General features: G+C 44.5%; 1 protein-coding gene across 2 annotated transcripts in view; it reads right to left on the bottom strand.

Annotated features, from left to right (window-relative positions):
• EPHB1 (EPH receptor B1) overlaps positions 1–27,425 on the bottom strand; it is a 462,780-nt gene that overhangs the window by 79,840 nt on the left and 355,515 nt on the right. For both annotated transcript variants that reach the window (XM_073232346.1, XM_073232347.1), the window contains 3 exons: positions 19,860–19,968; positions 18,958–19,022; positions 6,827–6,949 (listed from right to left, as the gene is read on the bottom strand). In XM_073232346.1, the coding sequence (XP_073088447.1) occupies positions 6,827–6,949; positions 18,958–19,022; positions 19,860–19,968 (297 nt within the window). The remainder of the gene's footprint in view (positions 1–6,826; positions 6,950–18,957; positions 19,023–19,859; positions 19,969–27,425) is intronic.

The raw sequence follows: 27,425 nt of genomic DNA, 5'->3' as shown, positions 1-27,425 counted from the left end.
ACAGAAAGTTAAGGCTTTGTGTTGTTTACAATCTGTTGCTTACAATTTAAGATACTCTGTCACCTGTATCTTTGGCTTCAGGTTCATATACCACTCTCAAGAAACTATTTATGCTTTTTTCATAAGGCCAGAACTCATGATCTTTGATGCTTTGATTTGCCATGGTCTGAACTCTAAAGAGCTTCCTTTTACATCGGCTCCAAACCATGGCCATTCATTTTCCATTTTGAATAAAAATTAATAATCCCTAAAAATAATGTCAACAAATCAAGCATTTATATTAGATTTAAAATAGAGGCTTATAGGAAATGACTGAGCAATGTGTATAGTTGATTCTTTCTACTCAGATCCTTTACTGACAGTAATTGCAGCCAGCCTAATGTTAGTCTGGCTGGACTTTGATTGGCACTTATCTTTGCAGCTGATCTTGGAGCCTCTCCTACAGCCAAACCTCCCCTTGGCTACGACCAAACTCTAGCTTTAGGCCAGTTTGAGGACCAAACTGTGGCTCTCAGCAGTGGAACTCAGTGTGTGGTTCCAGCCCACAGCGTTGGCATCACCTGGGAACTGTTTAGAAAATGCAGATTCTTGAGCTCCACTTCAACCCACTTGGAGCACAAGCTCAGCAGGTAAAGCCCAGGAACGTAGGTTCTAACATGCTTGCAGGTGACTCTGATGTGTGGCTCAACTTTGAGAGCCACACCCCTCAAGGCCATCACTAAGGGTAAGAGAGCCAGTTCCTGTGATTGTCCTTCCTGACAGCTGCTGACAATATTCCCTGCAAGTTTCAGCTTCTTGCCAGTTCCTTTTTCGCATCTTCCCTGACAAAATGAGGAAGAGAGAAAATAGTGGTTCAGCAGCATTAAATGCCTCAACTATTATATATAAAATCAGAAGGAAAGAATTTTCAATTTTTGAAAATGAAACAGCCGACCTGCCAGCAGGTATTTCAGGCAGTAGCTGTTGGCTATGTGCAGTGTGAATCTATACTCCACTGCGCTCCTCTTTTTTTAAGCAGCATTTTGAAGTCACAAACTGCCTTCTGGTGGAAAAGAAGGAAAGCAGAGCTTCTAGTTAGTAATTCAAGCTTCCACAAGATAAGGAACTTTTAAAGAATATATTTAAACTAGGTTTTAAAGTATGATTTCTAGCAAGTTTTATCATATTAGCGTGTGCAAGACATGTAGGTTATGGCTAGCCAGGGATAGTAAAACTGCAGCAGGCATTCCGCTACTTTCTAACCCTGTGCCCAGGACAGACATTACTAATTGATCACAATCCTGTTCCTCCTTCTCAGCAGAGTTCTCCAGGTGCTCACTAGCAGACTACCAGAGTTGGCAGATGAGATGGAAGCTGCTTAACAGCCATGGTATCCACGATGCTTAATGCCTGGATGGTGAGAACAGACTGGTTTTCTTCTCTTGTAACTGTCTGTGGTCATTAGCCAACTGCATACCTATGTAATCACTTGTTATTTCATAATATAAGCAAGGATGTATAATTAAAATATTAAGCATCTTGGTGCTCATTGTTGGCCTTATAGCAGATAACCAATCATACTAGAAGAGGAAGACTGGAGGATGAGACCAGGGTATTCTAGGAAGAACATGTCCTCTCCAAGGAATGTGAGACATCTTTGCAGCACCACCATATGCGTACAATAAATTCTAGGACAGTATCCTCATTCCCAGCAAAGAGGCTCGCATCTTCCAGCTGGTAGATCATTTCCCATCAGAAACAAGGTCCCTGTACGCTTAGCTGCTTCTGTCTAGAACAGTAACCAAAGTGACAGGTAGTGCAGGGCTTACACTCACCAGACCCCAGCAACCATGTTTGGGTTTCAATTCTTGCTCTATCATTAACTCAACTGGCAGCACAACCTTTGGCAAGCTATACTCAGAATATTGATTTCTCCCCAATTTAAACACATGCATACACACACTCTAACTTACAGGGCTATATGGAGGATTGAGTGAGGCAATGCTTAGTAAGTATATACAGGATAAGTATTCAATACATGCCAGCTATTTTATTTATAATGGCTGAAGACATCTATTTGATTTCTTCTTCTGGAAACCCTTCCTGCTGTGACTTATTTCATGTGAGGCTACCCTCACGCTTCTCACCCTCACTTTGAATGAGCCCAGGAGAGTCAGGCTGACAGGGCCTTTCTACCAAATCACTCCCAAGAAATCCATCCACTTCTTCAAAGAGAGAATGGGTGGATCTTGCCTGCTCCATTCCCATCTGCCACCTCACAGATCCCCTCTCCACAATCTCTTCATCCAGCCCTCTCACCACAAGCCTTCTTCCTCACAATAAGCCATCTGTGAAAATGCTGAACTGACAGTTGCTGGAGTCAGAGGAGAATGCATTTATTCATTAAAAACACAATTTCCATGTTGTCCCCTGTATGACACCTTCTGGTGACAGCCCTACATTTTCATGCACTTGACAGGCATGCTCAGGGCTGCTGCATACAGTTATACAGGTTACACACTGCACAACCCACGAATGCTGTTCAGGCTATAATGCTACAAGGCTCCATTGTAAATGGCAGCCCTGATTTATGCTCCGGGTAAATGTGCTGATCAAGCTGATCTGAGTTAATCAATGTATTGGAGTTGACCTGGGAGGTGACTCCTATTAGATTCATGGTTACAAAGAACTGGTATCCTCTAAAGACACCATATGGCCTGCTGCTCTCTCTAAAGAGACTCCAATAATACCCATTACCTGCAGGGAGAAGAGGAGGGGTCAGCCTTCCTTCAGTCCACTGGGCCACTTTTAGAGCACTAAGTGGCTCATAATCTCACTCCACCTGTCTCTAGACTCTCTCCATTCTCCCAAACTCTACCCTGTTCTCCAAATTTCTATCCCTGTTATGTTTTACCCCCCCAAGGACCTACTTTCATTCAACCATATGCAACAAATATTAAACTGAGCACCTGAGTGCTACATACCAGCCTAGGCATGGGACTAACAAAACCACTCTGTTCTCTCGCTCCCATGGAACTTGGAGCCTGGTAATGAAAGGTGGGTGTTAAACAAATAATTACACACTGATTAATGGGTCAATGACGGCTCAGTCTTCTTGAATGGAGGTGCACCTCACTTGCAGGTAACTTGTGTATATGTCTTTATTCAACTTCCTCAACAACTGGAGGAGGAGCTTTGGCAGTTAAAGCAATTCTTCAGCCTCATGCTTTCTAGATTTCCCTTTTCTGGCCTTCACTCATGCACATCACCCCTCACTGCACCCTGGGTCCCGGCAGCCTTCCTCTCCCTTCAAGGGCTTCAAGCTGATTTCCCATAGACTCCAGTCGCCAAGGTCCCAGTCACTCCATTCAGCATGTTTGCATACAATCCAGTTTAGATCAGCTGAGTCACTTGAGTGTGGCCTTCCTTATCACCCTAGATCAGCCACCTCAAATCCTCTCTACCTCACCAAGCAAAGCCTCCTAACTGGTCTCCATGCCCTAGCATCACCCCTTCCAGACCAATCCAAACACAGCAGCTATCAGATTTGTCTCCCCAGAACCTCATTCCTGTCATCCACCCAGCTCAGAAGCCTCCAAGAGTTCATCATTTTCTATAGTACAAAATCCATACACAGGCCTCAGACTGATTCTCCAGTGATCAAGAAGGTTAGCTCTCAATCCACCTACCCTCTTATGGAGTGCCTTTGTGTGCATGTTAGACAATAACACCTGTAGGGCAAGAAGATTCAATCCAGGATCTTCGTGAACTCTACCCGTAATCCTTCTTGCAAAAAATGTAACCCTTTCTTCTGGTTCTGTACTCAGCAGGCATAGGCCAGATCTTCTGCAACCTCTTTGAAATAACCTTCAATAGTCTGGAAGGCTGGGGTGTGCTAGTAAGTGTTAAATTACCAGCTCTCCAGAAAGCAAAGAAACAAAGAGACAAATACCCCTGATTTCTAGCATTTGTCAATTCCTATGGCATAAATACTCCTACCATGGCTGATGTCAAGCTATCAGCATAGTGTCGATGAACATGGGGCTGGAAAGAAATGGACACCACTGGCCCTGGTGAGTGGGGGCCAGCTGGCTCCAGCACACTGCTACTAGAAGGTTGTGCTCATTTCCTTCTTCTGTCACTGTCTTATTCACTAATTCGTTTCACAAAAACTAGCTTTTTTGTTTTTACTAGTTTTTCTCCTTGAAAGATCAGGCAAAAGATTATCACTTTTGTGAAGCCTTCCTGATCTCCCCATCCCTTCCCAGAACAGGAGCTGAATACTGCTCTGTGTTGGCTCAAAACTTTGTATATGCCTGTTTTGTGGATGGTGTGAAATAGTGAACACATGGCTTCTTTCCCTCTAAGACTGCTAGAGCTCTGAGGTGGAGAGCCGTTGGTTCACATCTGGAACTCTGCATCCAGCACACAAGAAGTATTCAGTGAGAGTTTGTTAGTGGAAAAGAGGAAGGAAAACAGGCAAAGGAAGGACAAATTGCTTCTGACTCTGCCTTGCGTGTGTTGTTACTGTTTGCACCCAGGTTTTTGCTCCCTGCTCCAAATCTGTCAGGCAGCTTAGAGAAATATTGCCAATTACACTGTATAAATTTTACCTTACACAAATATTTTTTTAAAACACAACCTCCCCACCAACTCTTCTAGCACAAAATGAAATCAGTCTCAGTGAGGCAGGGTGTGGGAGACACAAGAGTGAAGACAGGAGAAAAAGAACTGGAGAATGGAGAGAGATTGATTCCAGCCAGGAATGTCTTCTCTTACAACCACATCAAGTTACACCTAGTGAATTAATATCCACAAGGATTAGCTCTGGAATTTCTGAATCATGAGGAGACCTGCTAGAGGGAGGTCAGCAGCAATGGGCAGAGGTCTTGATCCCATGTTGCAAACTGCTTAGTGTATTAATCCCTCCCCAGTCCCACGTGAGCACTGAGAAGAGTGACCTTCTCTGAGCAGAATGGACACACATGGCAGCATCAGCAAAGGCTATACAAAAATGGAAAGTGAAGGATGGAGCCAGGCCAGCAATTGTCCCTTTATAGGCATCCAGCAGTTGGTGTGCTCGCCCCAAAGTGTAACTCCCTGGCAGGGTCATAAAGTGAGAAGGCTCTTTATGTCTCCCCTGACAAAGGCAGGTGGGGGCTGACGGGTGCTCCCTGTGATGAAATGCAGTCCAGAGCTAAGCACATGACATAAATAACAACATTAAAATCACTAGCACCATTACCACATGACATAACAACAATTAATAACGTGGGGCAGGGCTCAGGACTGAGAGCCTGCCTCCCCAACACTTTCAAGTATACTAGAGGAATCTGAGCCCCTAAGAGTAATCCAATTTATCTGGTTGGTGTCTAGCCTTCCAAGGCATGATCCTTAAATATGTCAGCATCTAAGGAGGAAAAAGAAAATTATCTGCACAAAAGTGAAGGTTGTGGTTCAGTAACATACTTAATGAAAGTCAATGGGAAATAGGTATAGACTCATGTGGATCAGATTATGGCCAGCTGGCTGGAACTCCTAAAGGGGTGGTGGGAGGAGAGCGGCATGTCCCGGTAGGGAGAGTCCCAGCACCCGCAGCAGTCGTGCCGTAAGGTTGGGGCTCTTTAAGACGGAAAACAGAGCATGAATATGATGGCCTAATGGGGCGAGCTTTCAAATGTGACTTCCAATTTCACAGATGGCTTTCTGACCCTCAGTGCATTAAGAGAGTCAGTGAATGGAAGGATAGTGACTCTCTCCCTAAAGATAATATATATGAAGTGGCTGTCTATAAGACTTTGACTAAACATATTTTATTATGTGAAAATATTACTGGAAGCGGCAACTCCGTGTCTCTCCAAATATTGACCTGAATAAAGCACTCCCAGACACAGACACTAAAAAGACTACAGCACATGAGCAAACAGAGCTTGAACAATAGTAATAAGAATTGAAGAAAAAAAGACATAGAATGTTGTAGAAGAAAATCAAAGTAAGAAAGAGAACACAAAACAAATGCATATTCTAAGAAGATTCAAAAAGCAGCAGATGAGACAGCAAAGATTATTTATAAGGTGATGATATTTGGGGATATTTTACACAATTACATGAGTAGGGCTGGGTTTATTGGCAAACTGACTCAACTACTGATCCACGGAGAATGATGAAAATTCTTGGTCAGTCTTTAAGTAGAATGTCCTGAGAGCCCCTCGGGCAGTTAGTGATCTGCTGGGCTGGGTCTCTATGCCAGTGAAGTAAGATGGACAAGAGCACCTGTTTCTTGGTTGTGAAATTTGCCTTGTGTTACCATCCATATCATAAAACTTTTGTAAGATATACTGTCATGAGTGGGATTTCTTCTGGAAAGAGTGGTCTCTGTTCAATTCATTTTCTTTGTCACCAAATGTATGTATACAGGAAAAGGGCAACCAAAAGTATGGGAAGAAATCTTGGCCCAAAGACATGGAGATAACATTATTGTGAGTGGGAAGGTAGGTCCAGCTTCTAAAAATTTATATTTCTTTCAAAGTCTTCTCAGTTGAGTACGCTACATCTATCTCCTTATCTGCGTTTTGTGGTCCATTTCCAAAGCTATTTCTGAATCTTTCAAAACTACAGCTGACTTCTGTGTGACACCAAACAGGCCTGGCTGCCATAATCAAAGCCCCTCAAAGATCCCTAGACACATATTATAGATGGTTCGGATTCATCTTTTGGGGGGCAAGGTGTTAGGAGCTCCCTTCTCCCCATGGGATGCCTTTTTGTGCTGAAAGAGGACACCTGGAGCGGTGGGAAGAAGACGTTTGGACACCAAGAGAACAGAAATCAGGGGAAGGGAGAGCCATACCTGCTCCGATGACCTCTTCAATTTTCACAAAAGATACATCAATCTCCTTGGCAAACTCGCGGACAGCTTCGTTGGGGTCCTCGTAAGTGAAGGGATCGATGTAGATCTTCATCCCTGGGGAGCCTTATTGGAGGAGATAAGCAGGGTTAACATCCTGAAGAGGGCACGTGGTCACTACGTGCCGGCTGCTCTCCCCAGCAGTAGGGGCGCGGCTGGGGCAGGGTGGGGGGATGCGAGGGCATGTCTCGGTCTTGCCAGGCTTCCCGTGTCCCTTCCCTCTGGGCCACACTAGCCTGGTTCTCTGTCCTCTACTTCTCCTCCATATTTTCTTCTCTTTTTGAGCTCTTGATGAAATGTGGAGCAGATTACTTATAAGTGACAGATCGGGACCAGTTCCCACACCAGACGCTCACAGAAGGCAAAGAAGCTGATTGATGCCAACCAAATGCATTAGCAGAAAAGTGGTGGTAAAATGGTAGGGTAGATATCAATATTTATCAACTTGACAACTTCCCTGAGTAGAGGCCACATTTAAGGTTATAACAGACGGCTGTGTCCAAGGCTGGAAGAGGGATGGGGGTAGATTAAAAAAAAGAAATTGCTATTAAAAAAACCTCAAGATCTAAGTGCCGAGACAGAATACTAGAAGAGAAAATGTGAAGAGAAAAGCTTAAAAAATACTGATAGAGAAAAGAGCAAAGTCTACATAGAAAAAAATGAGGTAGAATGAAAGAAAAATGACAATTGAACCCCCATGCCTTCAGACACCCTGAAGTATGAAGAACGAATAAAATGGTGAATAAGGAATACATAAGGAATATAGACTCTGTCACTGATGTTTACAGTGCCAAGATAAATAGGTGTGCATGGGGACAAAATACAGAATTGTCATTGCAGAAAAAGTACATCGGGAAGTGGAGGAGAGGGGACAAGAAAGGAAATGGAACCCAAGAAACAAATGGATTCATTCCCAGTGTAATTTTTCAACATGTTTGATGTGTCATTAGGCAAAGTATATTAGTTGTTTTCATGGTGGTGGTGCGGTAGGCCAGGGAGGGCTTCCAAAGCTAAACAACATGGTCTCACGTGGCATCCTTGTGAAAAGAAGCCTTTCCTGCCGGCTGCTTCTGTCTGGTTCATGGAAGAGTGAGGTCAGTAGGGCAGAAGGCTCTAGGAAAGCCCAAGGGTTGGGGCCCAAAGCTGAAGCTGGACCCAGGTGCCCTGAGTTCCACCTCTCAGGGCTGCGCCCCCCAACTGCAGCTTCTTGTCTAGGGACCCCCCTGACCTTCATGCATGATCTGGTTTTTTAACATTTTTCTTCTTCTAAATGGTGGCTCTATAGCTTCCCCAAACTGGTCACTAATTCAGGCAAGGATTGGAAGGGCTAGAGTACAATCCGAAGGGAAGGACAACACAGCAAAGAATTGAAGGAGGCTAATTTTAAAAGCTAAAGAGCCAGGTGCCATACCCAGCATTTCTTTTTCCCCTGAAAAGACAGGTTATTCCCAGTCATTAAGTGAGATCTCTCCATCATGTTAGATGTTTCGCTTTAGGATGGTCAATACTATCCTAGAATGTTCCAGGGAACTTGGGGATGATGATGGTGACTTTCGAATCTCCTGACTGAAACTGGGACAAAGCAAATAGAGAAATCCTTTATATAGAATGTTCTAGTCCCTGGGGAATGTAGAGAGAGAGCAAGGGGGGTGCTCTACTTTACTAACAGTGAACTAAGGAGAAAATAGAGATGGGGTCCATCTTTTTCTCATCCGGTGTGGAGAACAAGGGAGGAGAAAAAAGGACTGCAGCCAGACTGAAAGTGTCTGATGACGCCAGGTCCGCCTCTCCAGGCAGTCATAGTTGGGGCTCGCCAAGAAGCAGCCCTGGGGTGAGGTTTCAAAAGCAAGTGGCTCATCTGGGAAGTGATCCCAAGAAGTCCCTGAAGGTGAGTGAGGAAGGAAGATAGGGAAAGGAAGGCAGCCTACCTAAGGTGTGCTCTCCACTACTTAGCCCTGGGGGTAATTAGAGGAGGTATGTGCCCCCAGCGAAGCTCCCGGAGCCGAGTAGGTAACCACATGCTTCAGAGCAGGCTGCCCCAGGGTGGAGGGAGCTGTGACACTCCCCCCTCCCCCCCTTGCATCAGGCACGGGCTGGGGGCTGCTTGACCCGCTGTGCAGGTGGGCGGCGAGGCTCCAGAGCCAGAGCAGTGCTTAGGGGAGAAGGGCAGACGCTGCCAGAGGCAGGTGGCCCTGGGTACTGGAGGGGTGAGGTCAGTCCAGGAGGCCAGTGGAAGGCAAACAACAGTAGGAGGGCATCATCAATGTGCTCTGTGAGGGGAAGGGAGGGGTTGAAAGCTCAGCTGGGGCCCGTAGGGGAGGTCAGAACCCCAAAGCCTCTTACTGGCCCGGCATACTGCAGTGAGCCCTCATACATCTCTTATCATTATTTTCTCCTCTGCCAGTGGAGGAGATAATACCTCCCTCCCGGGGTGGGGGTGTGATATTTATTGCAAGTGACTTACCTAGCACAGTGCAGGATGTATGGGGAGCTCATGAATTGATACACTCACGATGATTATCAAGAAATTGTTCTAGGAAGTGTTTGGGAAGGCAGGAAGAAGAAATGGGGTGGGGTGGGCATTGGGGCATGTCAGCCACTTAGGGTTACATTAGTTACTTTAAGTATAACTACCTTGTTATTTGAGATCAAGGGCTTTTGAACAATGTATGCTAAGCTGTCCTACAGGAACCCTTCCAGGGAAACTAATTAAACAATCTAGAATGTGCCATAATGAATGACTTGCATGTAAAGACATATATAAGGATGAACGAGAAAGGATTCTGAGTTAATGAGCTTTACAGATATTGGCCCCAATCAGTTCGGGGAAGGAGCTATTCCCAGAAGGGAATGGCTCATATCTTGATAGTGTCAGAATCCTTTCAGGCCAGAAATGGGCAACTAAGTGCACCTGAATGGGAAAAAGTTGATGCGTTCATGATGGGAATAGTCTATTCAAAAAGAGAGGTTTGCTACCTCCCTAGCTTATGGAATTAAGGAGTGTGTGCGTGTGTGTGTGTCTGTGTGCATGCACACGATGTCCCCGCCGCTCCTCTGGGGAAGGGTTCTGATCAGCACTGAAGCCTTTCCAAAGAAGCTAACGAGGCTGCAGAAGCCTCAGGGTGGTGATGAAGTCAGTTTAGAAAGTCCTGCCTCTACCCCTCTATGCAACAGTAGGGTCAGTTCTTGTTTTCCCTGAAATTGAGGATGCCACTGTTAAACTGAGGAAGGGAAACTGGAATCAAAAGTGTAACAAAAGTTTGAACCCCAACTCGGTGCTTTTCCTCTAACTAGGTCTGTTAGGGCTGACCTAGGAAACGGTCCTGCCTAAGTCCTGAGGCTGGGGGCGGGATCCTTGGGTCCTAAACCACAGAGTGATTTGGCTGAGCAGGTGCACGTAATGGCTCCCCCTGCATCTACCTTGTCTCAGAGGAACACATTTCTCCAGACCTCTCTCCCGCATTACTGCTAGCTTTTCTCAAGTCCCAGAAGATGATGAGGAAAAAAATGCCTTTAGCTAGGCAGAACAGGTCATTTGTCTTTTGGTTCATTTTGTGTTTCTGCATAAATCCTGCATCAGCCTGTTCCGGCTCCCACTTGCCAGTGAGCAGTTTTTAATTATCAGGAAAATGGTATTTAGTGCAATGAATCACCAGACAGTGAACAAGGAATTCAAGTCAGCTGCAGAGTCAGGCATAGACAAACATTTGGAGACAGGGCTCAGGAAATGTTCTCAGATTGTGAGTGTTGGGGAAATATTATTAGTGGCAGTAATAATAATATCAGATGTAATATAGCTCTATAATGTAAGACATTTTATAATGCTCTGTACAGTGCTTCACAGTATTATTGCTGTAAGTATTATATATTTTCTGATTATTTTACTTTCTGATTACAGATTATATACTTTCTGATTATTTTTATTATTTTTAACATAGGATATATACCTTTGGCACAAAAGTGGTATGCATGGATCTAAACTTCTGATTGTTAGTTCCTTGAGAGAGGAAAAATATTTTCAATTTTATTACCTTCTAGTTTGCTAATTTCTATTAAAGATCTGATTTGCAGAGGTATTTGTTCTTCGACTTCAAAATCCGTTTATGCTATGGCTGGAGTCGCAACCTGGACTCCCTACAGGACCACAATCCCGGGAGATCTGCCAAATCTCAAACACGAGCCAAGGCTTTAAGTATGTTAAGTTTGGGGAGAATGGCTTAGCCATTACCCAGAGCTTCCTTGAAGCAGAAGAAATCCCTGGCCATTGTTAGAGGCCCCACATCAACAGATTAGGGTGTTCTGGAGAGTGAAGAGGCTGAGACAAATTCTGGGGATGCTGGCAGGTGTGTGGGTGCATTTAAAGGGTTGGCTAGACCCACTGAGAAGTGCTGGGGTCTCAGGACTGAGCAGACGTGGGCTGGGCAAGGGCCAGTTCTAAACAGTAGGTGACACTTGGGAATTAAAAGCTGAAGGAGAAGACTGAATGCTCCCCATCAGTCCTCTTGTGCATTCAGAAAGTACAGAACTAGTACCAGGACCATCTTGTGGGATATGACTTCCTAGGAGGCTTCAGGGGTGGCAGGAAGAGCCCAGCGCCTTCCTGCTGGCATGAGATCTCTGGAATCCCATCGATGCTTCTGGAGAAGCTGCGACAAGTCGCTTTCAGTTACTGACACCTTGTGTGCCAGCAGATTTGACAGTGCCATGAGAAAGGGGGACGTTTGCTCCTCTGTACCCCATTCTGGATCCCAGGCAGATTGTCATTTTCATGACTCACCTAAATTTGGTCTGAATAGCTAAGCATAAGAGGGAAGCACAAAAAGTGCAGTCCCTGGAAGGGGCTTTGTCCAATCTTCTGCCTCAGTACGTGGATCATCCCTCATTTTTCTCAACACTGACTAGACACTCAAACAACACCATGCTAAGAAGCCACAGGAAAAGCAAAGCTCTTGAAGTTCTTCAGGCGATTACGACATGAAATAACTGGAGAATTGTGCTGGAGAGTCTAGATGAGGAGCCTGCACATGGAAACAAGCTGTAAATGCTGCAGAAAACCAGAGAAGCAGTATGGATGCCAACAAGCCACATGGTCATGCAGGGGAAGAAGCTTGGAGTGTCAGAAGGCATAGCTCAGAGAGAGGCCCGCCACTGCATGCTCAAGAAGAGTGAGACCAGCTTAAAAGTGGAGGGAAGAGGGTCTGTGAAGGAATAGCACTGCTGTCCTAGAATGGGAGGGCCTTGACTACCAAATGAAGGCACTCAGATGGATGCCATCGCACACACAGAGCTGACAACTGTTCCCTCAGCAGGCAAGGATGCACAGAGAGCAAGGCATTGGGGAGTTCATTTTGCTGGCAGGCTGCCGCGTTCACGTGCATCGTTGTGGGGAAGGGGCCGGCGGCTGAGCAAACAGCTGTGAGGTTGTTGCAGTAATTAAGGTGTAAGATAACAGAATTTTCAACCAGAGTGCAATGGGAGTAGCAGAAGAGGCAAGAGAGATTTCAAAGGAAGTACTGATAGCATTTGGCGAGCAATTAAAGATGGGGAGTTAGGGAATGAGAAGAATCCAAACCAATGTCAAGATTTCTGGAATGAGGTGGAACCCTCAGCAGGCAATGGACCCTGGGAGAGACCCTGCTGTCAGGGAGATCTGCATGCGTGGTTTTAACACTGCATGCACAGATAAAAATTTGCAAGTGCCTAGAACTCAGTCAGGAATCAGAATGGAAACAGAGCTGGAAGACCAGATCCAGAGTTGTGGATTTAGGAGGCACATGGGTGGCAGTTGAAGCTATTGTCATAAATGGGCTGGAGATAGCACAGATTCTTGGTGTAAACCTATCCAGAAAGCTTGATGGGCACTAGAAACAGTTTGCTCCACCTGCTTTTGAGGGCCAAGACCAGGATAATGGGTGGTTGTCTTTTTCCCTGAAAGAGTGGAGGTCATAGGCACCCAGCCAGGGCTTGAGGAAGAATCTAAAGTGGGCAAGGAGCCTGAATGGGAAAGCACGGATCTGAGGAGGATATTCCTTCCACTGTTTGGGAGTTTCACCATGTTTCAAGATTTGTTCTTAAGGTATTGCCTCATATGTGTCTCCAGGAGAAGGAAAGTGGGCTCCAGACTACTTGGTATTAAGGAAGATACATCAAGAAAGAGTTGACTATATCCACCTGTTTTGTGGGTATCACAACCAGGAGAGGCAGGTCCTCCCAAGCAAGGACCACTTGTTCTGGGCTTCTGAAGTCATACCAGAAAACCAATGACAACAGCCAAGGAACTTGGGATTAAAAGATTTAGTGTGTTTTATAGAGGGTCTGGCTTGCAGCCAGCAGCAGACACATGGGTGAATCTAGCTCATTAAATTTATTTGACATTTAATAAGCAACCACTGAAAACTCTGCTACCTTTTGCAGCTGGGCCTTTTCTCCTCTCCCCAGAGGCCCTCATTGACACATAATCAGTTACTAATGTTCCTGTTACCTCCAGAAGAGGCAGCCAAATTTCCAAGGCCTGTTACCCTCCATCAGGGGGTACACCTGACATTCACCCTGGTGCCTAAGGTGATTTCCAGGAGGCTGGATGTTGTGTCCTCTATGTTTTGAAACACATCTACCACCCAGAGTCAAGAAAGCTAAGTGTGGAATCTTGGGGCTCTGTGTTTCTGGGTATAATCCAGTCACCCACCTAAAGCAGGGATCCACTCTACAACATCCTTTACTGATAGCTACCTGGTCTTTGCTTAAATGCTTCCAGGAACAGAGAGCTTGCCCCCACACCAAGCAGCCTGTGTCTGTGCTGGACCGCTCCAGTCTGGGGAGGGCTGTTCTCACACTGACTCGATGCTTACTTTGATCTTTCACTTGATGGCCCCATTTCACATCATAAAGCACAGAGGCAGCATTTCCTTTCCTACAGCAAGATCATGTTATGCTTGATCCCTGCCTGTGTTTCTCCAGCACCGAGTTGGCATTTCCAAGTCTCCGAGGTAATGGATCAGGACTTGGCACCCCCCATGGGCAGGCTGCTTTGCTGACAAGGTCCTTATTGAAATAGTCTAGACGTGTTCTTTCCAGCATGGAGGACAGCATATCTGTGTATCACCTCCTCTGATCCAAACTTTAATTGCAATCAGAGTCAGACAGACTTGAGTTGAAAACCTTGTTTTGCAAATCACCAATTCCAAGGGCTAATTCAAGTCCTCTCTGAGGCTGTTTCTTCACATGAAAAATCTACCTCATGAGACAATTATGAGGATTGAATTAGTTAATACAGGTAAAATGCTTAATACAATAAATGCTCAAAATTGGAGGTTACTAGAAGTATTTTTTTGTTTCAGTAACAGCTTTTTAATAAGCTATGTATCACTTATATTGAGCATGTGGTCAATGAAATACCTACGTGTCTTTTTCCACACAAAGAGCAAGTCAGGTCTCTTCCTTTTGTACTGCTTTAGTTTTGCTTTAACCTGAACATTACAGTCTAGATTGATCTCATTACCATCTTGTCTTGCAGATTTAAAATTAGCATTCAAAGCTGTTAGTTCCAAATTTTGGTTATGTCTTATATGGTGTTAGTTACACTCTCCAACTTTACCTACAAACTTGATAAGCATCTGCAGGCTTGCACCTGACTCATGAATTTAGAACACAATCAAACAAAGAAGAGATTGAATTAGACCAGGACTAGAACAAAGCTGACTTCCTTTCTGGCTGACAGGGTCACTAATCCACTTGCTCTTGGTCTGAAGAGAAGCGCTGTGCCCATGTTACAATGCTTTCCCTTAGGGGATGATCAGATATTTTTGCCCAAATAAAAACTCACTACATTGGCAGTTCCTCTTGAATTTACTAAATGTATAACCCTAGTAAACAAGATGAGGGCCCCCCAATTTTTTCTTAATAACCCTGTGTGGTTCCCAGTGATCCTGAATTTGGTTTTGAATGCCTAGAACCCAACCACTTCAGTTCCCTCAAGTGACTGCCGGGGACCAAGCTCCCACTCCTGGTTTGTAATCTCAGTGCGCTGTCCTCATGCCCCATCTGAAAACTAGAGCTTTTGCTGGTCTACAGTCTTGGGGCAAATACCCTATTTGTTTCTGTTTTTCTCAAAGCTTAATAATAGCAGTTCTGTGGTTCTACCTGCAGTGGCCTGCAAGATGGAGATGGTTCTTTTAGGCTCTGAAAGCCCTTGATCCCTTACCAGGCCCTTACCTGTTTTTCTCCCCACATGTACACACTTCTTCCAATCTTAGAAATCAGTGAAGTGTCAACCACTATCATGTCTTTGGTTACCTAAGCCTTGTAAGGACTTGGAAGTATTTGCCAAATGCAGAATTGACTGGAACTTTTCTAAGGTAGATCACCAAGCCCACCCTGGCCTGGATCATCATTTAGCCAACCAGCAAGCATGTTCTGAGAACTGGCCCACAGGAGCCATGGGAGCACACCACCAGTTGGCCTCTTCCTGGACACGGGGTCCCACGTTCCCACCCACTCGCCCTTGAACATGAACCACAGTCTTCCCAGTCCTTCATCCAAGCATCCAGCACCACAGCCAGCACAGTTTCTCTTCCCATCCTGCCTTCCCTTTTGTTCCCTTCACCCAAATCCAAATCCCCCTTTACATGTCCATTCCCTGTGCAGAGGAGGGGCATACACCAGTGCCCTGAAGAGCACATTGTATTTTCAGCATGAACAAATCTGCCATGTCTGAATGGGCTGGAGAAAGCATTCCATTAGCAAACATTTCTGTTATTTCTCCTTCAGCCATTTCATCAGCTTGAAAGGAGGGTCTGGGAGAGTAGAGGCTGCCAGCCTCCCTCTGATGCTCCACACCCTGCCTGCAGGCAGAGAGGCAGGGGCTCTCCTGGACACTGATGAATCAGGCTGGGCAGCTACTGCAGGCTCTTTGTCACCCCCTGGACAGGAAGCCCTGGGAGTGCCAGGCTGCTGTCCACACTCCACAGTGAGGATGTGCGTGTGGATGGCCCAGGTACAGTTAAGTGCCTTCAGATCAGACACAATGGACCCTTCTGTCTCCTACATGGGACCAAGAGAGGGGGGAAACAATCCATCAACCAGGACACCTGGAATTAGTCCTCTCCCCCCATTCTCACCTGTTCCTGATCACCAGGCACCTTGAGCTTCAGCAATATGGGAAGAACCTGCCTGTGTTTCTCTAGCACCACGTTGGCATTTATAAGTCTGCAGCCAGACTTATAAGGTGTGCAGTCCACTTCTACCACCTATGAGCCATGTGACCTGGGCAGATTACTTGGCTTTTCTAGATTAATGCCTACCTCCTAGAGGGGTAGTCAGGGTTAGATGAGTTGAAGTGAGCTACCAGAATAAAGTTCCCAATGCATGGCACAGAATAAGCTTTCCGTAACTAATCATTCCTATCCTTTCCCTGCCTGGGCTCGATGCATCCTCCATCAGGGCCTTGAGTTGCCTCCTCTGTTGTGCATGGACTGAGCCTTCCCCAGCTGTACAGTGAGTGATTCTCCACTGTGATTCCCCAACTGTACTATCTTTGGTCAGAGGATGGCTGCCCATGGGAGAAAACACACTAATGCAATTCAATACATGTCACCATGAGTTTAGACAATCTGGGTGCAAAGAGGAGCCAGCTATCAGGACTGGATAAAAAGAGAACAGTTATGGATAGAGGGCAAGGACATTTACGAAAGGCAAACTAAATTAAGAAGAAGACAGACTTCTATGGCAGCCAAGGGAGCAAACTCTGGTCCGGGCAGAGCTCTGTGAACACCCTGAGTGCTGGGAGTGGCGACTGCACAGCTTGTCAACACTATGTCCTTGCCCATCCTCACGGGCTGCAGTAAGGCCACATACTGCAGACTGGGCATTGTTTTTTCTGTGGATTCTGGGAACCAGGGAGGCCTCCTTTTGTTGGCCTTAACAGTGACAGTCCCCCAGAAGGGGAATGTTAGCACTTTGGAAGCACATTTCTATGCATGGGGGCACCACGTAGTGGCCCAGCATAGCCCACCCCTTCAGAGAAGGACAATGGCCAGATCTCAGGCTGAAGGGGCCAAAGGGCATGAAGGTAGACCTAGACTTGATGCTTGAGGACCTTGTGAACTCTGGCCAAGGAGTGGTGACAGGGGTTATTTTTGATGCCTTAAAAAGGGGATCTCCCTCCTAGGGTTCCTTGGGCATCTCCAGTCTCCAAAACGATATTCCTTCCTTCAAACCTAATTTTGCATCTTCTGCCTTCAGGCTGACATGGCCATTCCTAAATGTTTCACCTAAAGAGGTCACAAGATGCTAAATCTGAAATGGACTTTTCAGTGGTCCTCAGCATGGCAGGGAGTCAGCCCAGAGCAGGGAGCAGGAGCAACGTCAGGCTCCTGAGGCAGATGCCGGGGAGCAGGGAGATGAGAAAGGCCCTGAGGTAACTCTGGAGGGGGCACCCTCAAAAGGGCACCTCTACTTAGAAACACAGATAAGTCAAATGTTTGGTTTTCTAGCTGGGGAAGCTAAGCCCCTGCTTGGGCAAGTACATTCACAGGTTAATATAGATAAAAGCATCTGTAGATTTTCCAGTGAGACATGGAGCCAGGACATAGCAAAGGAGAGAGGGCCCAGTAGGGGTTCCTCTCTGACCCCAATTACTTGGCTAAAAAAGAGGTCTAGGATGACCTGGAGCGGAAAGAAGGGGAACAAACAGGACTCTGAGCATTGCAGGAGCTGTGCCTGTAGCCTTAGATGGGGCTGCTCTCCCAAAACCCTACTCCAAATTTGTGTTGCTAATTGTGGGGGCTGCCTGGGACCCAAAGAGAGAGCCTCAGCAGCTCTGGGCCCATGCAGAGCCCGCAGCCCTCCCAGCAATGATGTCCAGAACACAGTCCAGCTGCCAGGGACTTGGTCATCTACAAACAACTGGAAGTTCCCTGGTCTTGGCTTGAAAGCCCCTGGAGAGCAAAGCCATATCTAAAAGTGGCCTTTGAGTAGCCCTGACCAGCACTGACTGTGCTGGGACACAGGGCCTTTTGAGGGGAAGCTGCTGCACCAATGTCCTGGCATTACTCTCCTGCCTCCGGGACCTTGATGAAGGGAGGAGTTTGGTCCATGAGAACGTTTGCCTTTGAGCCCATTTTCAGTCCCAAAAGTACCCACTGAAAGCCTGATTCACAGGTGTGTGCAGATGATGTCTGCTTTCCATGCTCACTGCAGAGTGACCAGGAAGAAAAGGGCTTACATTGCAACAGAGAGATTTAGGTGAGATGAGGCTTAGAGAAGCCTGTGACAGAGCATATGCCAGGACGGATTTCTGAGGGCGTCTGCAGAATTCAAAAAGGGTGATTTAGAAACAGGACATGTCCACAGCAAGGATCTAAGCATTCTGCTTCCTGAAGGTGGGAAGGTGGGCCAACTGACTTAGTGGGATGCTTTTCAGATCCTGCAATGCTGTAATTACACAGATAAAAGGACTGACAGGACTTTATGTTGCAAGTTGGCAAGGAGAAATTTCAGTTATAAAAATATTATATGTATGTTTTTAAAAAAGAGAGGAGTCAGATAATGACTGAGGAAAACTTGCAAAGGTGCTGCTTAAAAGAAAACACTTGGAAGATATCCCAATACCCTGGCCTCTTAGACTCTGCTATCTTTTTAATTCCCTACATTCATGTTCTCTGACTTATCTGTGAATTTGGTTAACACATTCCCCAGCCGCCCAATTGGATAAGATAAGGCAGAAGATGTTAATAGAGAATGCTCCATCTTTTTCCACTGAGTCTGATTTCAGGATTCATTGACTTGCTAAACCCAATCTTTTCCCTGCATTCTATGTCCTATATGGGTTTATCAATGCGCAGATAATCTTCCTGCCAAGCATCCAATGAGTGCCCACAATGGGCAGCCTGCAGATGCGGCGGGCATCCTATGGTTCCTGGGAGCCTGAAGAGAGACACACCACTGGGCCCTGGAGGCTGGCAGGAGGCTTGTGGTTGGGACTGGCCAGTCTGGCTATACGGAGTGCTCCAAGCATTTGCCTGCTGGACTCAGTGATTTGCCAGGGGTCAGGCAGTGGGTGTCTGCTTTCTACTCACCTCGGCCGGTGCTGTAATGCTGGAGCTTATCGCTGTACACAGCCTCTTTGCTGTAAGCCCGTTTCCTGTGGATTCAAGGAATACCCCTCTCAGCAGAGGTGCGCACTCACTGCTCTGTACCAGAGGGCTCTGCTCAGGCCTCCTGTCCTGATGGGGGCCCACACAGGCATCTCCTGGATTGGAAACTGGGAAATTCTCACTTGAGAGTTTAGCTCCTGTCCTGGCCAGCATTTTGGCATGACCACCACTGTGGGTATTTAAGTCTGCTTTCAGGTCAAGGTCTTTCAGAGGCCAGGCAGGACTGTGGGTCCCCATCAGAGCTGGGGCAGAGGCCCTGAGGACACCCATCAGCACTCAGGCTGTGCTGTAGGACTGTGGAACTGCTTGGAAGGGGCCAACACAGACCTTGCCCAGCAGAATCTGGGCTAACCCCTGAATATAGTACAACAGTATTAAAAATTCACCCTTGGAGCTCTTGTTTCCTACGTGGCTCCCCTCCTGCCCACCTGCCGTGTGCTCTCACTAGGGCCTTGGCTCTCTAACCAGAGGATGGCCTGTGGCCCAGGGTATCGTGCCCCAGTGGGACAAATGCAACTTTGGATCTGTCACTCGGACAGTGAGGGGGGCTAAAAGGCTTGGCTAAAACGAGGTTTGAATATGGAGGATGTTTGCTCGTAGCCTTGCCCAGTTCTTACAGAGCATTTTATCCTAGGCACAGAGAAAACAAATAATCTGGAGAATTCTGGCTGCCTGTGGATTGAGTGCAGTGATGATTGTGAATTGAGAGTGTGTTCGTGACAGGTCAGGCCCTGTCCAGTCTGGGTCTGGGGAGGGGCCTACTTGTGCAGAGTGGCTTCCTTGGGGATAAAGAGAGCAGGTAGAAGCAGGAGTGGAGGGCCTACCTGCTACAGACGATGGAGATGGCCACCAAGGACACCACAAACACGACCCCGGCTGCCGCGGAGCCAGCAATCAGGGGCAGCTGCTCCCTCAGCTCAGACTTGTAATCATCTAGGTGAGAAAAAGGCATTAGAATTCTTCCTTGCATGCCCTTTGCACACAGCTGGTACTCGATGCATGATACCAACGACATTATAAATAAATAAATACACATATATGTATATGTATATGTATATGTATATGTATATGTATATGTATATGTATATGTGTAGTACAGCTTCTATACTTCAGAGCTGTAAGCCTAGCCAAAACAAAGAGGGCTCTCTGAGTCACACATAGACAAAAACAACCCAAATCAAATGATAATGACAACAATAAAAACAAAACAGCAGTGACAGAGAGAATCTCAGAACTAAATGCTGATGACACTCCTCTCCACAGCAGAGGTGACGCCAATCTACATCTCTTTTCAGAAAACAGTCAGCCACGCTAAGGATAAGTCCTATGCGGTGAAATGAGACCCACTGCTGAGGTATCTTCTAACACACGAAGTGGTTGAAATGCAGCCCAGTGAGCAGACTCATTGAGCAGGTATTTAAAGAATACCCATAGCCAGCCAGCACCGCACCAGGTGCTGCGGTGGAAGAAGCTGCGCCTGGGAGATGGCTCAGCACTCCAGATCTCCCACTCAGGAAGAATGGCCTCAAGACTTCTGCCAATGTTGGAATCATGCTGGACCAGGGGAATGGGAAGCCCAGGGGCAGAGCTTGCTCAAACCCTGGCTCTACCACGTGTGAGCTTTGTAATCTTGGACACAGCATTTAGTCTCTCTGACCCTCAGGCTCCTTTTCTGTTAAAATAATAATAATAATCATCATCATCATCATCATCATCATCATCATCATCATGTGAAGTACATTTCAGTGTTGGACCTATCATTGGTGCCCCAAATACTAATTCTGTTTTCCTTAATCCATATAACCACTTGGCCCTGTGGGCTATTATGATGATTGTACTTATTCTTCCATGTGGTGTAAAAGAGCCATTATTCAATGTTAGGACTCAGGCATATGGAGGTCAAGCTATTGCAATTATGGGTGCAAGCTACAGCAGATAAAAATGCAGGATGGCCGTGAAGTTTAATTTCAGATCAACAATGAATAATGTTTTATTATAAGTATGCCCCAAATATTGCAGGGGAGATACTTAGACCAGAACATTACTTGTTGCTTATCTGAAGCTCAAACTTAATTGGCCATCCTGTATTTTTTTTATTAAGGTACCATTGATATACCCTGTTATGAAGGTATCACAAGAAAAACAATGTGGTTATTACATTCACCCTTATTATTGAGTGCCTCCCCCATGCCCCATTGCAGTCACTATCCATCAGTGTAGTAAGATGCCACAGGGTCCCTATTTGTTTTCTCTGAGCTACACTGTCTTCCCTGTTACTCCATACACACCATGTGCACCAATCACGATACCCCACAATCCCCTTCTCCCTTCCTCCCAACCTGCCCTCCCACACCACCCCACCTCTTTGGTAACCACTAGTCCTTTCTTGGAGTCTGTGAGTCTGCTGCGATTTTGTTCCTTCAGTTTTGCTTCATTGTTATACTTCACAAAAGAGGGAAATCATTTGGTATTTGTCTTTCTCTGCCTGACTTATTTCACTGTGCATAATACCCTCTAGCTCCATCCATGTTGTTGCAAATGGTAGGATTTGTTTCTTTCTTATGGCTGAATATGTATATGTATATGTAACACTTCTTCTTTACCCATTCATCTACTAGTGGACACTTATATTTCTTCCATTTCTTGGCTATTGTAAATAGTGCTGCAAAAAACATACGGGTGCGTATGTCTTTTTGAATCTGAGAAGTTGTTTTCTTTGGGTAAATTCCTAGGAGTGGAATTCCTGGGTCAAATGGTATTTCTATTTTGAGTTTTTTGAGGAACATCCATATTGCTTTCCACAGTGGTTAAACTAGTTTACATTCCCACTAGTAGCGTAGGATGGTTCCCCTTACTCCGCATCCTCACCAGCATTTGTTTTTGTTTGTCTTTTGGATGGCGGCCATCCTAACTGGTGTGAGGTGATATCTCATTGTGATTTTAATTTGTATTTCCCTGATGATTAGTGATGTGGAACATCTTTTCATGTGTCTCTTGGCAATCTGAATTTCTTCTTTACAGAAGTGTTTGTTCATATCCTCTGCCCATTTTTTAATAGGGTTATTTGCTTTTTGGGTGTTGAGGATGTGAGTTCTTTATATATTTTGGATGTTAACCCCTTGTTGGATATGTCATTTACAAATATATTCTCCCATACTGTAGGATGTCTTTTTGTTCTGTTGATGGTGTCCTTTGCTGTACAGAAGCTTTTTAGCATGATGTAATCCCATTTGTTCATTTTTTATTTTGTTTCCCCTGCCCAAGGGGATGTGTACAGGAAACAGTTGCTCATATTTATATTCAAGAGATTTTTGCCTATGTTTTCTTCTAAGAGTTTTATGGTTTCATGACTTACGTTCAGGTTTTTTATCCATTTTGAATTTACTTTTGTGTATGGGGTTGGACAATAATCCAGTTTCATTCTCCTGCATATAGCTGTCCAGTTTTGCCTACACCAGTTGTTGAAGAGGCTGTCATGTCTGCATTGTATATCCATGGTTTCTTTATCATATATTAATTGACCACATATGCTTGGGTTTATATCTGAGCTCTCTAGTCAGTTCCATTCATATATGGGTCTGTTCTTGTGCCAGTATCAAGTTATCTTGATTACTGTGGCTTTGTAGTAGAGCTTGAAGTCAGGGATCATAATCCCCATGCTTTATTCTTCCTTCTCAGGATTGCTTTGGCTTTTCTGGTCTTTTGTGCTTCTATATGAATTTTAGAATTATTTGCTCTAGTTCATTGAAGAAGGCTGTTGGTATTTTGATAGGGATTGCATTGAATCTGTAGATTGCTTTAGGCAGGATGGCATTTGAACAACATAAACTCTTCCTATCCATGAGCACAGGATGTGTTTCCATTTATTGGTATCTTCTTTAATTTCTCTCATGAGTGTCTTGTAGTTTTCAGAGTATAGGTCTTCCACTTTCTTGGTTAGGTTTATTCCTAGGTATTTTATTCTTTTTCATGCAATTGTGAAAGGAATTGTTTTCCTGATTTCTCTTTCTGCCACTTCATTGTTAGTGTATAGGAGTGCAACAGATTTCTGTGTATTAATTTTGTATGCCGCAACTTTGCTGAATTCAGATATTAGATCTAGTAGTTTTGGAGTGAATTCTTCCGGGTTTTTTATGTACAATATCATGCCATCTGCAAACAGGGGCAGTTTAAATTCTTCCTTGCCAATCTGGATGCCTTTATTTCTTTGTGTTGTCTGATTTCCATGGCTAGGACCTCCAGTACTATGTTGAATAGAAGTGGGGAGAGTGGGCATCCTTGTCTTGTTCCCGATCTTAAAGGAAAAGCTTTCAGCTTCTCGCTGTTAAGTATGATATTGGATGTGGGTTTGTCATATATGGCCTTTATTATGTTGAGGTACTTGCCTTCTATATCCATTTTGTTCAGAGTTTTCATCATGAATGGATGTTGAATTTTGTCAAATGCTTTTTCAGCATCTTTGGAGTGATCATGTGGCTTTTGTCCTTCTTTTTTGTTGGTGTGGTGGATGATGTTGATGGATTTTCAAATATTGTACCCCCTTTGCATCCCTGGAATAAATCTTACTTGATCATGATGGATGATCTTTTTGATGTATTTTTGAATATGGTTTGCTAATATTTTGTTGAGGATTTTTGCATCTATGATCATCATGGATATGGTTTGTAATTTTCTTTTTTTGTGGTGTCTTTGCCTGGTTTTGGTATTAGAGGGATGCTGGCCTCGTAGAATGAGATGGGAGTATTCCCTCCTCTTCTACTTTTTGGAAAACTTTAAGGAGGATGGGTATTAGGTCTTTACTAAATGTTTGATAAAATTCAGCAGTGAAACCACCTGGTCCAGGAGTTTTGTTCTTAGGTAGTTTTTTGAATACCAATCCAATTTCCTTGCTGGTAATTGGTCTATTCAGATTTTCTGTTTCTTCCTGGGTGAGCCTTGGAAGGTTGTATTTCTCTAGAAAGTTGTCCATTTCTTCTAGGTTATCCAGTTTGTTAGCATTTAATTTTTCATAGTATTCTCTCATAATACTTTGTATTTCTGTGGTGTCCGTAGTGATTTTTCCTTTCTCATTTCTGATTCTGTTTATGAGTGGAGACTCTCTTTTTTTCTTGGTAAGTCTGGTTGGGGGTTTATCTATTTTGTTTATTTTCTCAAAGAACCAGCTCCTGCTTTAATTGATTCTTTCTATTGTTTCACTCTTCTTGATTTTATCTATTTCTGCTCTAATCTTTATTATGTCCCTCCTTCTACTGACTTTGGGCCTCATTTGTTCTTCCTTTTCTAGTTTCATTAATTGTGAGTTTAGACTGTTCATATGGGATTTGTAGTAGAGCTTGAAGTCAGGGATCATAATCCCCATGCTTTATTCTTCCTTCTCAGGATTGCTTTGGCTTTTCCGGTCTTTCGTGCTTCTATATGAATTTTAGAATTATTTGCTCTAGTTCATTGAAGAATGCTGTTGGTATTTTGATAGGGATTGCATTGAATCTGTAGATTGCTTTAGGCAGGATGGCCATTTGAACAACATAAATTCTTCCTATCCATGAGCATGGGATGTGTTTCCATTTATTGGTATCTTCTTTAATTTCTGAGGTTGGCCTATATTGCAATATACTTCCCTCTTAGCACAGCTTTTGCAGCATCCCACAGATTTTGCGGTGTTGAATTATTGTTGTCATTTGTCTCCATATATTACTTGATCTCTGTTTTTATTTGGTCAGTCATCCATTGATTATTTAGGAGCATGTCATTGTGCCTCCAGGTGTTTGTGGGCTTTTTTGTTTTCTTTATGTAATTTATTTCTAGTTTCATATCTTTGTAGTCTGAGAAGCTGGTTGGTACAATTTCAATCTTTTTGAGTTTACTGAGGCTCTTTTCATTGGCTAGTATATTATCGATTCTTGGGAATGTTCCATGTGGACTTGAGAGGAATGTGTATCCTGTTGCTTTTGGATGGAATGTTCTGTGGATGTCCGTTAGGTCCATCTGTTCTAATATGTTGTTCAGTGCCTCTGTCTCCTTATTTTCTGTCTGGTTGATCTGTCCTTTGGAGTGAGTGGTGTGTTGAAGTCTCCTGAAATGAATGCATTTGCATTCTATTTCCCCCTTTAATTCTGTTAGTATTTGTTTCACATATGTAGTTGATTCTGTGTTGGGTACATGGATATTTATAATACTTATATCCTCTTGCTGGACTGACCCCTTTATCATTATGTAATATCCTCTTTTGTCTCTTGTTACTTTCTTTGTTTTGAAGTCTATTTTGTCTGATACAAGTACTGCAACTCTGCTTTTTTTCTCCCTATTAGTTGCATGAAATATCCTTTTCCATCCCTTTACTTTCAGTCTGTGTATGTCTTTGGGTTTGAAGTGAGTCTCTTGTAGGCAGCATATAGATGGGGCTTATTTTTTTTTATACATTCAATGCCTCTATGTCTTTTGATTGGTGCATTCAGACCACTTACATTTAGGGTCATTATTGATAGGTATGTACTTATTGCCATTGCAGGCTTTAGATTTGTGGTTACCAAAGGTTCAAGGGTAATTCCGTTACTATGTAAAACTCTAATTCAACTCACTTGGTATGCTATTAAAAACACAACCTAAAGGTTCTTTTCTTCTTCATCATTTTCCTTCCTCCTCCATTCTTTATATAGTAGGTATCATATTCTCTACTCTGTCTAATCCCTTGATTGACCTTTGGAGTAGTTGATTTGATTTTGTTTCTGCTTAACAATTAATTGCTCTACTTTCTTTACTGTGGTTTTATTTTGCCTGGTGACAGCTATTTAGCTGTGGGAATACTTCCATCTATAGGAGTCCCTCCAAAATACACTGTAGGGGTGGTTTGTGGGAGGTAAATTATCTCAGCTTTTGCTTATCTGAAAACTGTTTAATCCCTCCTTCAAATTTAAATGATAACCTTGCCAGGTAGAGTATTCTTGGTTCGAGGCCCTTCTGCTTCATTGCATTAAATATATCATGCCACTCCCTTCTGGCCTGTAAGGTTTCTGCTGAGATAGCCTGATGATAACCTGATGGGTTTTCCTTTGTATGTGATCTTATTTCTCTCTCTGGCTGCTTTTAAAAGTCTGTCCTTATCCTTCATCTTTGCCATTTAATTATTATATGTCTTGGTGTTGTCCTCCTTGGGTCCTTGGTGTTGGGAGATCTGTGCACCTCCATGGCCAGAGACAGTATCTCTTTGCCCAGATTGGGGAAGTTTTCAGCAATTACCTCCTCAAAGACACTTTCTATCCCTTTTTCTCTCTCTTCTTCTTCTGGTACCCCTATAATGCGAATATTGTTTTGTTTGGATTGGTCACACTTTTTTCAATATTCTTTCATTCCTAGAAGATACTTTTTTCTCTCTGTGTCTCAGGTTCTTTGTATTACTCTTCTCTAATTTCTATTCCATTTGCCGTCTCTTCTACTAAATCTAATCTGCTTTTAAATTCCTCCATTGTATGTTTCATTTCAAAATTGGAATTTCTTGATGATTGAATCTCCATCCTAAATTCGTCCCTGAGTTCTTGAATATTTTTCTGTACCTCCATGAGCATGTTTGTGATTTTTATTTTGAACTCTCTTTCAGGAAGATTGGTGAGTTCCATTTCACTTGGGTCTTTTTCTGGTGTTTGTGAGATTTTTTTCTGAACCAGGTTCCTTTGACATTTCATATTTGTATGTAGTGCCCTCTAGTGCCCAGAAGCTCTAGTCTCTGGAACTGCTCCACCACTGGAGTGATGTCGGGGGTCACAGGGGAGCAGCACTGGTGCCTGGGAGGAGGAAAGAGCTGTTTCCTGCTTCCCTGGCTGCAGTGCCTGTCTCCACTGTCAGTACCAGTGGGCTGAACACACAGGTGTAAGCCTCTGTGCTTTGCATTTTTAGATGCTATAGTGGGGCTTCCCTCTGGCTGGCCTGAAGCCAGGGCAAGGTTTGCTGGTTTGTGAGTCAGGTCTGGCTGGCCAGGAGGAAGTTGCAGCAGGCTGTGTATCATGGTGGGGGGGCCTTGAAGCCACATAACCAATCAGGGGGATGGAGCACCTGAAGATCATGAAAGTTCCCAACCTGCTGGGCAGAGTGCATCCAGACAATTTTTTCTACCTTTCCTTTCTCCTGAGCAGTAAGCTCTGTGCAATCTTTGCTCCTTTAGTATCCTTCTCACTTTTACAAAGTCTCTCAGACTGCCTACCCAGATCAGCCAGATATGGATCCCTGTTTTCCACAAGCAGCTGGAATCTCAGTCTCTCCAAGTATTCTGCCTGTCTTAGCATTCCAACCCCAGTAATCTCCAGAGCACGATGCAGTGTAGGTTTGTGCTCCCAAAGCAGATTCCAGGGCTGGGTGTTCAGCAGTCCTAGGCTTCCACACCCTCTCTGCTCTGTTTC

The sequence above is a fragment of the Manis javanica genome, chromosome 3, assembly GCF_040802235.1.
Source record: "Manis javanica isolate MJ-LG chromosome 3, MJ_LKY, whole genome shotgun sequence".
NCBI lineage: Eukaryota > Metazoa > Chordata > Mammalia > Pholidota > Manidae > Manis > Manis javanica.
The sequence above is the reverse complement of the archived record's forward strand: the minus strand, read 5'-3'. Positions and strand labels throughout refer to the sequence as shown.